A 16,544-nucleotide genomic window follows, 5' to 3' on the forward strand; every position below is an offset into this window, starting at 1 on the left:
GGTGCTAAAAATATAAATATTCGATTAAATAATGTCAGTTTGATCAAACGCTGTTTTCGCATCTTGAATTAGCATGTATCCGACTTTATTGTCCCTTTGGTGTCTGGTTAACTTTGGGGCTATTTGACATAACTGATACCATTTTCCTTTAATATTCCCTTTCTGACACCGTTTGACCAATATTTCCCGAAGTAGCACCCTTTCTGCTGAGCTGGCAAAGGCGCGTCCCCGGGGACGCGCTTTACCCGTGTTTTCGCTGAGTTGGATGCCACGTGTGGAAGGCGCATCCTTGGGGACGCTCCTTTCGCCAGCTCGACTGCCACGTATTTTGTTTAATAATAAATATTTTGTTTTTATTATTATTATAAATTAATAATATATTATGTAAAATGTTTCGATTATAATGTAAGAATTATCAAATGTATTTTGTTAATGTGTGTTAAAGGTGGAGTGAATTATCTATATTAATATGATATAACAATATATGAAAAATGTATGAAATTATAATATTACACATATGGTTATATTATTATTTTTGATTTTGATTATATTATTATTTATGTATTTAAAAGTTAAAAAAATATTTAGGGGACTTGAAAGCGCGTATGTTAATGATAAAATCATATGTATGGATAAATTTAATTTCAATTTAAGTATTGTGAACTATAATTGGAATATAACTTTTAATTTCGAATACAATTGGAATATTAAGTTGAAATTTAATGTTAAATTTCGAATACTATAATTTATATTTTAAATTTAAATTTCGAATAATATTATTTTTATTTTTATTTTAAATTTTGAATAATATAATTTGTATTTAAAAAACATTTATCAAACATTTAATGTTAAATGTGAATAAAAATTAACATTAAAAATATGTATGTAACAACCATGAAACATTTAAATAACATAACCAAATTACATAAAATTCTGAAATATAATTATTTAAATAACATTAAATACAACTGGATCACCGATGTCGTCTTCTCGAATGAGTTCCACATGGCGGTGGTTGTCTATTTCGTGGAGGATTTCTTCGTGGAACTTGTTCTTCAGTCTCCTCATCTTCACTATCATCATCAGCAACATTTTCTTCATTTGGTGTAGATGACGTGGAAGGGGCTGAAGGGCCTGTATAAAATAACGACCCTGGTGGAGTGCTAGTAACAATCTCACCGCTCCCCGGGAACTGTGAAAACTGTGGAAACATTGGCATCGATGTCTGTGATCCAGATGGAGATTGAGGTGTCTGCGGAGAAGCACCACCAGCCAAATAAGATGTATATGAACCATATGCTGGATTATTAAACATAATCGTATATGCACCTCCATATGGTATAAAACCCTGCGGGCTAGGCATGTAACATGGCGGGCTAGGAATGTAACTCTGCGGGCTCGGAATGTAACCCTGCGGAGATGGCATATAAACTGGTGGGCTTGGCATATGAAGTGGAGGGCTGGGCATGTACCCCTACGGCATCGACGAATAAGGATGTTGTGGTGGGACTAATGCAGAACCGGTAGCGCCTTCTCTCCGTCCACGCGTCGGGGGACGATGATATTGAGACGGTTGACGTCTTTCTCGGCGCCTAGGAATGTTAACCCCTCGTGCTTCCGCCGAAAGTAGAAACAACTTCCCATTTTCATTAAATCAGTCCATATAGTTATCCGTAACCATATGACCAGTTTCAACGTAATATTGTCGAGGGGCCAACAATGTATATCGGTTCTCCCAAAGCGCAATCCAATCTCTGGGTCTCACCACCCAGTTAACATCTTTCCTTCCTCGTATATATATGTTATGCACGTCGTCTAAATTCCTAGGTGCTCCAGGAATATATTGCGTACAACCATACTGACGGAGCACGCGATCAACTGGATGCCACTCAATAATAGCATAACATATAAGAGGTATAACCGATATCCATACCTCTAATGACCCACTAAGGTGGGGTGGGATACAAGCTTTCACTTCATCGCTCGCATAAGGTATCAACTGAAACTAAAATATAAATATACAATTCAAATAAATAAAATATTCTAATTATATCTAGCATTTTAAATTAAAATATTAATAATTAAACAAATTTAAAAACATACCTCAGACCCAGCTTTCGTATCAATAAGTAAACGAATTTCCTCTAACCTAGTAGGTATACTTTTATGGTCCTTTCTTTTCATCGACCACCTATGAAATATAATATAAACTAAATATCACCTTATTTAATTGAAAATATTTAAATCAAAATTTAGTTCGAAAATTACCTCAACAATAAGGGGAATACGTATGGTTCATTCACGATCGGGCTAAGAATGGCATGCGGAACCACGCCCATGATTGTAGAAGCAGAAGACATCCACCGATAGCAGTTTTCTTATAATTCGTCGCCCGACACATTTCTCTAAAGAGAAATGCCAAAACTGCAGCGCCCCAACTATATCTTCCAGCTTCATCAAAATCGATCAGATGCCACAACCACATACAATGCACCTGGTTGCGAGATTTGTCGGGCATCAATATTCCTCCAATTATTCGTAGAATATATGCCCGAGCACATGCCTTTGCTTGATCCTCTGAAGCATTTTCATTTAAAACCTCAAAATTAGCTTTCAACCAAGATAAAGCTATTCTACCTCCATTAAACTCTGGCGAAGCAGCTCCAAGATAATCAATGCACATTGATTGCCAATCACCATCCGCCATACCACACATCATATTTCCGTCGACGGGAAGCCCCAGATGCATAGAGACATCCTCCAATGTAATTGTGGCCTCTCCACATGGAAGGTGAAAAGTGTGTGTCTCGGGCCTCCACCTCTCAATCAGTGCATAAATTAGGACAGGTTCGAGTTTGCAACCGCCTATAATTGTTGCAATATACCCGAACCCGGCAGAAGCCAAATATGGCAAAATACGTTCTGGTGTCGGTATACGTGGATTTTTAATAAAAGTCTCTAAAATACGATCATTATCCTAAATAATATACATTATAAAAAATAAAAATTAATATAAATTCATAATAACTTTAAAATAAAAATAAATTTAAATATTAACATTAATTATAAAAAATATTATCATATCGCTAAAATGTCTGGAGATATGATCAATATCCAATCGTAACAGCATTTCGTTTTCCATTATAACTGTAGACAAAACAATATAATTAGCAAAAAAATTAATAATTCTAAATAAATAATAATTATATAAATATTATTTTAATAAAAAAATAATATTTACATAAATATATTAATATAAAAAATAATAACTATTTAAAAAAATACTAACATAAAAATAAATTTCTTATCATTAATAAAAATTTTAAAACTCAAATAGTTTGAGAATTTGAGTTATATAAGAGAGGAAAATATGATTTTGGTGTGAAGAATGAGGGAGGGTTGAGGGGGTTTATATAGGGGAGGATGAGGGGTAGTTAGGAAAAACAGATGGGGGCATTTATGGCATTTAATGTAAGGCGCGTCCCCGGGGATGCGCTTTCCACACGTGGCAGTCGAGCTGGCAAAAGGCGCGTCCCCGGGGATGTGCCTTCCACACGTGGCATCAAACTCAGCGAAATCACGGGTAAAGCGCGTCCCCGGGGACGCGCCTTTGCCAGCTCAGCAAAAAGGGTGTTACTTCAGAAAATATTAATCAAACGGTGTCAGAAAGAGAATATTAAATGAAATTGGTGTCAATTATGTCAAATAGCCTAACTTTTTGGACAAAACCATGCTTTGTACTTTCTTACAAGGAATTTAATGGAATGGACTTCTCCATGCCACCTAACCGTCACCACATGACTTATGGTGTGAAAACTTAATTAATTTAAATAATGATTTGATAAACATTTTAATAACACAAATAAAAAATAAATTTTTGATGAATGTCTTTTATAATTTGGTGGTACGTGTGCATGATGCTCTTTCTTCACTCATTTTTGATAAAAAATTTCATATTTATACAAAGCTAAAATTATTCTTATCTTGTGATTCATAAGACTAATATATATATATATATACGATTTGTTAGATGAAACATGAGTATTAGAAATTTAATTATTTAATTAATTTTTATATTAAACTCTTCTTAAAATACTTATAATCGTTAAAGAGTCAAAAATATTTATATTTTTTATAAGTATTCATTTTACACATTTTATGTGTGAAATCACTTGTAAATATAGAGAAAAAAATGAAATGACACGTATGCCTTTTTGATTTTAAGAAGAAAATGCCGCGTGGACAAGCGGCAGAAAATCATGATCAGACGGCTCTCAGCGCCTAGCAATCTCTTATGCTTCCGAATAGGCAACAGCTATTACAATGCTATAGCAAAATCCACGTGGCAGCATGGCCTAAACCCATCTTGCCAACAATCCATCTGCACTTTCTTAATTCCTTTTGCCTCACGTTTCTACATGCGCGTAAAATACACTTTTGCCATATAATAAATCATGAAGAAATTTAACATTTTCTTTTTAATTTTATTTCGGAAATAGATAAATATTAAAATTTCATGAGCTGTAATGTGATATATTATACATGTTTGTTTATTTTTTTTATAAATTATTAATATTGTTATTGTTGTGATATAGTTTCATATTTATACATTATATATAATTTATTAAATATCAAATAAATAAATGTTGTTACTTATTAACTTCTTTAATAAATAGAAATAGAAATATTATTATTTGTTATTTTTTCTAATTAAATATTTAAAATGAACTAATTTTAAATTTTAAAAGGATAAATTTAATATTACAAAAAATAATATATAAATATAAATAGAGAATAATAGTAAATTTTACCAAATAATCAAAATCTTTATCGATGATAAACATGATTACATTTTATGTCTAAGTTTATTGCATGACCACCCTAATGTATAGTTGAGGTACATGTCTCTTCTTCTCGGCCGAAACCCTTTCTAACGTCCATATTTACTCGCCCCTATAAAAAATTTTGATTTTTGTTGCATTGGAAGCCCATTCCCTATCCGCCAGTCTTGGGTTTTCTCTTCCCATTGACTCATTCTCTGCACGTTCTCTCTTCGTCTCCCTTTATATATCCCACCTCACCCTCGTAACATTTTCCTCAGCAAAAAGAAAAAGAAAACAGAGCTTTACAGAGTGAAAAGATCAGGGGATTTAGCAGAAAAGGGAAAAAGGGTCTTCTGTTTCTTTCTTTTTAAGCTTTCTTTCACTATCCCTTTCCTTTCTTTTTCTTGGGATTGTTTGAAGAAGAAAAAACATGGGTTCTTCTCAGCAACATCATCACAATGACACAGACTGCGTTTGGGTTCATGGACCTATCATCGTAGGGGCAGGACCTTCGGGTCTAGCAGCATCAGCTTGCTTAACTCAACAAGGCGTCCCTTCACTTATCCTTGAGAAAAGCGATTGCTTGGCTTCTCTATGGCAACACCGAACTTATGATCGTCTCAAACTCCATCTCCCCAAACAGTTCTGCGAGTTACCTCTCCTCGGATTCCCTCAAGATTTCCCAAGGTATCCGGCCAAGTACCAGTTCGTCTCTTACTTGGAATCCTACGCTTCACACTTCTCCATTCATCCGAGGTTCAACCAAGCCGTGCGAAGTGCCCATTACGATCATGGTTTGGGGTTTTGGAGGGTTCAAACACAAGACTCCGGATACATTTCGAGGTGGCTGATCGTCGCTACTGGTGAAAATGCCGAGCCTGTAATACCAGACATTCCCGGGATGAACAAGTTCCACGGTTCTGTCGTCCATACAAGCTCGTACAAGTCTGGTTCCGAGTTCAAAAACCAGAGGGTTTTGGTAATCGGATGTGGTAACTCCGGCATGGAGGTCAGCCTGGACCTTTGTCGATACAATGCAATCCCTCACATGGCTGTAAGAAACACAGTAAGTAATTCATTTGATTTTGTTTGAAAAAACATTGTTAAAAGATATTGTTACTCATTTTATGTTCGGTTCTTGCAGGTGCATGTATTACCCACGGAAATGTTTGGTTTCTCAACATTTGGAATAGCAATGGCACTTCTCAAATGGTTCCCATTAAAGCTAGTGGACAAGTTCCTGCTGCTGGTAGCTAATTTCATCTTAGGCAACACCGACCAAATTGGTCTCCGACGGCCTAAGACCGGTCCAATCGAGCTCAAGAACATCACCGGGAAGACACCGGTGCTCGATGCCGGTGCCTTGTCACTGATAAAAACTGGGAAAATTAAGGTAAACAAACTCTCCCATGTTCAACGAATCACATGTTTTTTTTTCTTTCAAATATATATGTATTTGGTTGATGTTGTTAGGTATTTCAGGTGGTGGAAGGTGTGAAAGAGATAACAAGGAATGGGGCCAAGTTTGTGGATGGACAGGAAAAGGAGATTGATTCAATAATCTTGGCAACCGGGTACAAAAGCAATGTGCCTACTTGGCTCAAGGTAATCAGACACTGAGTTGTTACATTAGTTTAGTTTTTAGTTCTATCTTGTTGTGAATCACACATCACTTTCTGCCCTGGACACTTGTATTTTGCCCACAACCCAACAAATCTCTTCTTTTCTCCCTCTGCAAGGAAAAAACATAAGCTCTTTTTTCGTTTTTAAAATATATACTATATTTTATATTTATTTAAATAGAGGTTTGGGGGAATTGAATTCTCTGTGGAGTTCTTGATGTGTAACTATCATCAAATATTGTGTTGATTTTTAGGATTCATTAGCCTAAACCAGGAAAAAGAAACCTAGAAAAATCTTCATTGGTCTTTTTCTATAAAGCATATAGAAGATTATTGAATTATGTAAAAATATTTTTTCTTACAAAATGGTTATTAAATAATAAATTTTGATAAATTTAAGAATCATTTTGTAAGACTAATAAAAATAAATTGATAATTTTAGTGACCATTTTATAATCTTTTAAAAAATTCAATGATTATTTAAAAATTTATCTAATATGTTCCTTGCCCTTGCTGGAAAACACAGGGATGTGAATCATTCAACAAAGATGGGATGCCAAAAACGGCGTTTCCTGACGGATGGAAAGCAGAGGAGGGATTGTACACAGTTGGGTTCACAAGAAGAGGGCTCCTAGGAACGGCTTCTGACGCCGTTAAAATTGCTAAAGACATTGCTCAACAATGGAGGGTAATTAACAACGAGGGTTGTAATTCTCATGTTATCCAGCTCAAAGAAACATGATTCCAATAAAAATAAAGAAAAAAAGGGTGGGAAATAGCAAAAAAGTACTAAATATGTATCATTTGACCTTTTAGAATATTGTAAATGTACCAATTTTGTTACAAATGAGTTTTGCATATCAATCCATCCTTTTTACCTCTTATGATGGGTTAGGACGATGATAGATATGTATAATTCATTGTACTCTTTTATTTCTAAAAATGCTTCTTTTCTCTCATGATTCTTACGAAGCTCGTAAAACAAAGATGATATGTGTATTAGATAAAAAAATTAAATATTAATTTATTCAATATTAATTTTAATAATACATATTTTTAATAAATTCTAGAGCAAACGGTTAAAAATTCTTAAAAGCTCTTAGTTAACGTATATTTTCCTCCATTAGGTTGTGGCCTTGTGGGTTGGGTTCAATACTCATTTGGAATAAAATTTCTCTCTCCTTTTTCTATATAAATTGTTATATATATATATATATATATATATATATATATATATATATATATATTCATCGACTATAGAGTGTTATTTTATTGAGTCCATTGATTATTAAAAGTTATAAAATAATCATCTAATTATAGGGTGTTATTTTGTTGAGTATAGACATCAAACTTTTCATATATTCTATATTCGTCATTTTTTGTTAAAAATTAGTGGTTGTATGAGCTAAACGTTAATCTATTGACTAAGATATGATAAAATATGATCATAGAATCATTTGAGTTGTATTTGTGGATCAACTTTTCGTTTATATTATGTCGTCGAGTCAGTGTTTGAAAGCAATAACTGTGCCAATAGACATCATTAAAATATAATTTTATCATATCTTAATCAGTATGTTAACGTCTAGCTCAAACAACCATCGATTTTTAAAAGAAAAAAAATAAATTTGGAACATATAAATAGTTGTGTGACCCTTTTGTAATTTTTAATAATCGATGACTTAACAAAATATCACCCTATAATTAAGGACCATTTTATAACTTTTAATGATTATGAGATTCAACAAAGTAAAATCTTATAATCAATGAATCATTTATATACATTAATTTGGTTTACATCATCATTATTACAATAAATTAGATATATATATTTGAATGTGCTATGTCATGAAAATTTAAAGATCTCGAGTTTAAATTTCACCGTACCTGAGCTCTCTCTAGGTTTACTCTACTTTTAATTCAAATATATTATGACTATTAGTGTGTAGCTCATACTAATAAGGGTAAATTGCACTCTTAGTCACCAATTTATTATCATTTTCTTATTTCAGTTATTGATTTTTTTGATAAAAAATGTTATTAACGTTATGGTTTTTTTTCTTATTTTCGTCATCAATAATGATGTTATGTGGATTTTTTTATTTCTTATATTATTTTATCTCTCCTCATCAACAATTTACGTGTATTTTTTTAGTGATTAAAACATAATATTAGTGACACTTTTATTAAGAAGAATAATTTAATGATCAAAATAAGAAAATTGCAATAAATTCGTGTCTGATGACGTAGTTTGCCTAATAATAACCATATAAAAATAGTATATACAATAAATGTTAACTTTTTTATATTAAAATAAGTTTTATATTCCTCAAATCTTATTTATATTTTGAGTAATTGAGTTTTATTTGATAAAAAAGAAAAATTATTATCATATACTTTAGTGGGGGGTTATTTTAACTCCAAAACGATATTAAAATATTATTGTGTTAATGATTTAACTTAATGTCATCGCGTGAGCCGGCATATGATCTTCAAGGGATGAATTAATCATATCCCAAATCATGTAGAAGATCTCCAACCCTTTCAAATTATGTGTATAATAGCATGGATTGACAAAATCTGAGGTTACTCATTATCTTGGCAAATAGTTTTCTATGAAAATTATCTTAAATAAATTTTAAATTATATATACATTTTAAGACCTCAAGACAAAAACTTCGAATAGACACGACCTGTGAACTGATCCTATAATAAGCACAGTTCCAAGAAAAATAAAAAGTAAATAGAAAAGAGAGCAGCAAAATGAGGATGGGATGAACACATAAACTAGGATCACTCTTTTTTATAGGTTGATTTTTGTCTAAATAGGAAGGAATAAATCATAAATCGTTGATTTAATTATTTTTTTCTTATCGTTAATCACTATATTTGATAAATCCGGAGTAAATATTAGGTAGTATCTGTTTAAAGTAATTCTCAACTATTTGGCATTGAACATTCAGATCCTTGACATTCATGATGCTCGAACTTTAAGGGATATCAACAATCATTCACTATTGATGTCGTTTGATTCGTGTATTTATATATAACTTTAACATTTATCACAAATTCAATAAAAAAATTAAAACATGCATGCCACTGTTATTTATGTTCTGGACTAAACCTAAACGATATTCTTAAGAGATAAAAATTTGGCTAGGTTAGATTTGATCCTATATTTTTTAAATTTCCCTAAATTCCAACTACCTGTATACATTGTAAAAAAATGGTATAGCAGCAGGTATTATTAACAAAACTGCATGTCCAAGAGCATGCGAAGAAAGCAAAGGGCTGGAAGACTTGTGGTTAAAGCTATTAGTATATTAATTAATATATAGTAGAACCTAAATAATGAGTTGTTGTTAATTACATAAGAGAATGGACCGACTTTCTTGCTATAACCACATTAGGTCCTTTCATAGTGCCTTTCATTATTAGATGGTAGTTGTTCAACTTGGTTGTTTGAGCTTTATACATATTCCTTTTTCTAATAAACTAAATTGATCAAAAGATATCATCAAAATTAAATTATTATTTTTAAATATTTCCTTGCAAATGCATAGCTTTTTGATTGATCTAGTTTAGATGGGTGGTTGAGATATTATACCTCTTACTATATGGTAAAGGAGGAAAATAGCTTTTTACTATCATAAAAATTAGTTGAAATTAAAAGCATGCATAGCTTTTTGATTAATTAAACTTTATATATGAATTAATTTTCTCGGACGTTCTATCTTCATAAAAGATAGAATCATCGTCACTAAAATACTTGCGACAATTCGGAAAATTAATTATATGATTCAAGGTTTCAACATTAATATTCGAGCTAGGTTTTCTATTCATCAATACATTACTACTCAGCAGATGAATTAGAGACTCCTTTAAGTTTTTAATGTTTCAAATTGATCACATGTTAGGTTTATGAGATGATCCGCGTATTTATTATTTTCTCGAAAAAATTATCATACTTTCTTCTCCCACCCTTCATGTATCAGGTGCTCACCAGGGGCGAACCTCCATGGAGCCCGGGGTATCCCGGGCAACCCCTCATCCAGGGGTGGACCTCCATGGTGCCCGGGATATTCCAAGCAACCCCTCCATAAGTGACACCCTCAAAAGTGTCACCCCTGGCTCTTGCAACCCCTGACGAAGGCTCTGGGTCCGCCTCTGGTGCTCACAATCCTTAACTAACATATATATGTATGTGTTGTATGTTCTTCTGCTATTTCACCACTAACACATCAATCACTTATTTTACATCTAATTCTACCATTAGGCTTGTGATATTAAGGTAAAAGAATATAGTATACTGAATTTAGATTTAAAATAATAAATTTTATTTTATTTTATTAGATAAAAAAATTTTAAATTTCAAAACTGAAACCAAACTGATACTTAGAACCATCGTGTCAAACCTATGTGAAATAATGCAGTAGTCCATTAATTACATAATCCATGGTTCTACCTAGGTCATATAATTTGAATGCACCTTGTATGGATAAGGACAAATATATAACAAGTATATAAAAATTAGGTTTAATATAAAAATAAGTGTTTGAATTATATATTTTTTTCTAAAATGGTGTCTATTTTTTTTTGGTCAATCAAAGTGCCTAACATTACACATGTTGCCATTTTAGATGCCTCAGCCGTAACAACCATTAAAAAAACTCGTTAAGCGACATCTTTCACCTTCAAATAATTTTAAAATTTTTAATTTTCTAAAAAAGAATTAAAAATATCATCAAATTAAAAAATAAAACCCTAATTTCTCTTAATTATAAAATGCCCCAAATCTTTAGCACTAACCCTAACCTTATCTCCCTTGTAAGCCACGGCCGCCGCCGCCGATGCCATCCTTATCATCCCCTAGTCAAATGTCATCATCATTGTCGTCAATTGACTGTTGGGATCGCGTGAGGTCGCGATTTGCAACTTTGATTTTCATCGGGGGGGGTCACATGATTCGTTGTTCATTGGCTCCTATTTTGGTGGCTATTCGTGGGGTTATTGGTCATCGGGTGGAGGTGAGCTCGGGTCGAGGTTTGGTGATGACAAAGGGTGGTGGCTGGAGCGGATTCAGGGATTAAAATGAAGGTTTTCAAAGTTTTTGGTTTTTTTAAGATTTCCAAAAAGTTTGGGGTTTTTAAAAATAATTTATATTTTTAAGTTTTTATTTTAAATAAAAAATTTCAAAATTACAATAATGTGACACATGTCACTTAACGATATTTTTTTAATAGTCGTTACGGCAAAGACACCTAAAGTAGTAATATTTATAACGTTAGACACTTAGATTGACCCCAAAAAGATTTAGGCACCACTTTAAGAAAAATAGTATAATTTGGACACTTTTTTTTTCATATTAAGCCTAAAAATTATCCTCTATTATAGAGATAATTTAATTAGAAGTCAAATTATTATTGTAATTATCAAAATTTTAAAGATAAATTTGATAAAATTAAATTATATATTTTAAGTTTTTATTATGATAATTTAATTAAAATTTAAGATTTATTATTTGTTAATGTATACAATATGATATATGAAATATAATGTATTGTATTTAAATTAACATTATTACTAAGTGTCATACTTAAATTATACTTGAATTAATATTGCTGGTAAATATCAAGTCAATCAATGGAAATTTTGTAGACGTTATAATACTGTACAAAATGATAATTCAGATACTATATTAAACACTCCGATTATCGACGTTATTACGAGTGATCACCAGAGTTTGATTATTGCTGTGCGGTTCATTCCTATTGCCGGTTTGTCTGTCCCTAATTTCATTGAAGCCACAACTATCATTCACGACGTCTATATTGCAGAGTTTGGTTATTCACATATTCAGATCGAGAATGATGCGGCGAATGTGGTTCGGCTCCTGACGACAACGACTTCAGATTTGTCAGTGTTGCATTAGCACCTATAGGAGGCTCGCGAGCTATTTTCTGTCTACGGTCACATTAATATCCACTTCATTTGATGTTCTACGAATATGGTCATGCATGGACTAGCACACTATGCTTTATCACTTTCTATGCCGATTTATTATATTATGAATCTCGCTTTGTATTTCAGACAATGTAATGCAATCAAATTTCGTTTATATATATATATATAATCAAATTAAGTGCCCTATTAAACATTTCGCCAAAGTATAGTTATATAGACGTTTTAAAAATACAAATACCCATTAAATAGAGGATTAGAGATTCAGCTTAGTTTGCTGCTGGATAATTTTAACATAACTTGCAATCCTTATAAGTTGAGATTTTGATGGTTGTGAATAGTGATTTTAGATTGTTGAGAAGTGTTGTAGAATGAAAGGTGTATTGGCAGATTTGAGCGAAGAATAGTACAATAGCATTTCGGAAATGGTTCTTGCGAACAAGGAGAAGATATTCAACTGAAGCTTGTGGCGAATCCAACCAGTGATTTGGTTATGGAGGAAAAGAATCTGAATAGCGATCGAGCTTTACCAATTAGCTGGTGCATATATAGGGGAAATTTTATAGGCAAAACTCAATACATATATGGGGTTTTACTCTTCATTATCCCTTTAGTTTGTAACACCAAACTTCATCAAATATAAAGAAAGATTGGTTCATTACTCATTGCTGATGTAATTGCAAACTTTACTGCCGCCATGAGAGGAAAGAAGTAAAATTCTATATAAATGCAAATAATTCCAAGGGGAAAGTTAAAAAGCTTTTGGAGCATTGAATTCGAAAATCCCTATCACACGCTTCCATTGCATGCGTTACGCTACTCAGACATTACGTCACTCTTCTTCTTCACACTGACAATTTTGCAGTCAGGTGGCAGGCAGATTTTGCATGCTTCCATTATCAAACAAATTAACACCTCTCTCTCTCTCTCTCTCTCTCAGATAGTTTTGTTCGATAGATTCATTTGCATGCATGCTCCCACCTTATATTTTACTCACCTTCTCCATTGTTTTTACCACACGCGCCACCATGCTCCACCACTTTTTGCTTGTTTGCCGCCTTCTTATTTGGACGCGGATGCCATTGGAGGCGGTTTTTCAAATATGGGTTTTAAAGATGGAAGCGAGTTTCAATCAAAAGGGAAGCGCGTGGGAAGCCTTCGCCAGGGGTATTGGGTGGGATGTAGGGGGCGTATCTATGCAGAAGTATAGGTTGGCATGACGTGGCATGCAAATGTACTGATCAAAGAAACTGATGGTTTGTGGCATGCATGCCAATTTGCCAATGACGTGCCTCCAATGCCAATCTCTTATTTTTTTTAATAAACTCATATTTACATTCATGCAGACTCTGCAATGGACACAATTGGTTTACTGTTTGGAAATTATTGGATTTAGTAGTTTCTCTTCTTCTTCTTCTTTTGGATCTTGATGAGAAGATGAAGTTTACAATAGATATAACCCAACACAAATATATATAAGCTCTTGATTTGATTTGATAAAATATGTTTTTAATTGAAAGAATAATATAGAGAGAATATTATTATAGTTATTCTTAAATATAAGATATAATTATATTATTTTTTTGGGTTAGATCAAATCATATATTTTCACCATAAACTTGAACCCGAACTTAATTTATAAATTAAAAAATCTTATATGAGTTATGACTTGAACCTGAACTTAAACTTGTTTAAAGAAATCTAACCTAATTAAATTAAGTTAGGTTGAAATTTGTCGAGTTAAGATCTCATACTCGTCCTTAATAATGATTATATATAAATATAAAAAATTAAGGTGCACCCAAGATTCTAAGGGAGAAAGCAATTATGATTAATGCAGATGTTGAAAATAATATATATATATATATATATATATATATATATATATATAACTTCTCACTTTGGACAGATCATATTATAAATTTATAATTAACTCCATATCTCATACTCGTCCTTAATAATGATTATATAAATTATAGTATATAAATATAAAAATTTAAGGTGCACCCGAGATTCTAAGGGAGAAAGCAATTATTATTAATGCAGATGTTGAAAATAATATACATACATACATACATATATATATATATATATATATATATATATATATATATATATATATATATACTTCTCACTTTGGACAGATCATATTATAAATTTATAATTAACCCCATAAAGATAAAAGTTAAATATACAGTGTATCAAAATTATTCTTCTATAATATTTAATGTTTAAAATATATTAAAATTGTATTTGTGTTGAATAATAATTAAAATTATATTTATATAAAATTATTAAAATATAGTATATAATCAGGGATAGACCAAGAGAGCGGGTGGGTGCAGTCGCCCCTAAAAATTTAAAATTACCATATATTTTGGATTTTTTTTATTGAAAATATGTTTTCGCCCCCTATAATTTTATAAGTTCGTTCATTTCTAAAATTTTAGAAGTCACCTCTAACATAAAATCATACGTTTGTCTCTGTATATAATGTCTTAAAAGTAAAATAAAATAAATCTTATAAAATTTTAAATAAATGAAATAAAATAAAATAAAAACTACCTTTAACACAATTGCTAAGCTAAATCTCTACCATAACTAATCATAAGATATGACGCGGTGGTTATTTATCTAGCTCTTAATTTATATGATTAAAAATTTAATTTCTACTCATAAAAGTAAATAAATTCTATGATTAATCGTTTATTTATTTTTAATTATTGTGATTAAATGAATTAATTCGTGATCTTTATGATATTTTCACATTATATCCAAGATAAATGGGCTGGACCTTTAGTGAAAAGTGGCCCAAACTCTTTAAAGCCATAAACAAATTTGTGGGCCTTTAAATATAATTCCCAGGCTCAACGAATTATGCAGTTAGGGATGGACATGGGTCGGGTTATTGGTCTACCGATCCGATCCGAGAACAATGAGTCATTCACCTGAGACCCGACTTGACCAAAATAATTTTTCACCTAATCCGAACCCGATCCGATATATAACTTAAAAACTAGACCCGAAATAATAAAAAATTATTTTTATTCAATAAAAACAGTGACTTAATTGAAAAAAAATATATATAGAGGGATATTATTGTAATTATTCATAAATATTTAAGGTAAAATTATATATTTTTTCCGGGTCGGGTTGGATATTTTTCACCATAAACCAACCCGACCCAAACATCACATAAAAAAACCCGACTAGACCCGACCCTGTTTTTTTTTTAAAAAATTCAACCCGGTCGGATCGGGTTCGGATCTCATGCCCATCCCTAATTATGCTCAAGTAACATCTTGATAGTCGAAATTTCATTATTGATTTTACATAAATTCTGATGTATTCATAAATTTGTATTATTTTCATTATATTGTATTTTAATGATTATTTTCATATTATATCTCAATTTTTCTTGTATTTTATGTGATTTATCTTATTTCCATAGTAATATAAATGAACATTTATCATGAATTATAATTATTAATATAGATATTGATATTAAATTTTAAAATATTTATTGATTTTTGATAAAATTTATAATATAATAATTACATATTGGAATATCAATGTAAAAGTTTACGTTTTTTTATAATCATTTCTATATGATTTATTAATCAATTTATTTAAATTAAATATTACATAAATTAATTATATCTTTGTTAGAATTCAAATCTTTAATTTTATTCAAATAAATTAGTACTTAATCGTGTTGAATCAGATAGAATTAAAATTTTATGTATAATTATCATAATTATATTTATTACAAAATATATAACTAGAATATATATATATAAACTAAAATATAATTAAAAAATAATATAAAATATTTTATATGATAACTCGCATTTAGAATTTTAAAATTTTCAAAAGTTTACCTTACTTCTAAGTCAAAATCTAATTGATTAATTAGAAAATAGTTTTCAAAAGCTAAAATAAACAAAATAGTTTGTATAAAATCATCTAAACAATAAAAAGTAAATTTCCAAAAAGTTAATTTATATTTTAAAACGCCTTTTACAGAAGAAATTAAAACCCGAAATCATTATAATATAAATGGAAAATAAAGGACCGAATCAATCTTACCATTTGTTTAATCAAAAGATCAGACTACCCACCAAAAAGATTGATTTGG

The 16,544-nt window shown here is 31.2% G+C and overlaps 1 protein-coding gene across 1 annotated transcript; it reads left to right on the plus strand.

Moving 5' to 3' along the window:
* The first annotated feature begins 5,253 nt into the window (after positions 1–5,253).
* On the plus strand, positions 5,254–7,223 carry LOC120192618 (probable indole-3-pyruvate monooxygenase YUCCA4). Its single transcript, XM_039195369.1, has 4 exons — positions 5,254–5,889; positions 5,968–6,216; positions 6,306–6,428; positions 6,972–7,223. The coding sequence occupies exons 1-4, from the start codon at positions 5,254–5,256 to the stop codon at positions 7,185–7,187; spliced, it is 1,224 nt and encodes a 407-aa protein (XP_039051300.1). The 3' UTR covers positions 7,188–7,223.
* The last annotated feature ends 9,321 nt before the right edge of the window (positions 7,224–16,544 follow it).

The sequence above is a fragment of the Hibiscus syriacus genome, unplaced genomic scaffold (genome assembly GCF_006381635.1).
Source record: "Hibiscus syriacus cultivar Baekdansim isolate YM2019G1 unplaced genomic scaffold, ASM638163v2 tig00116976_pilon, whole genome shotgun sequence".
NCBI lineage: Eukaryota > Viridiplantae > Streptophyta > Magnoliopsida > Malvales > Malvaceae > Hibiscus > Hibiscus syriacus.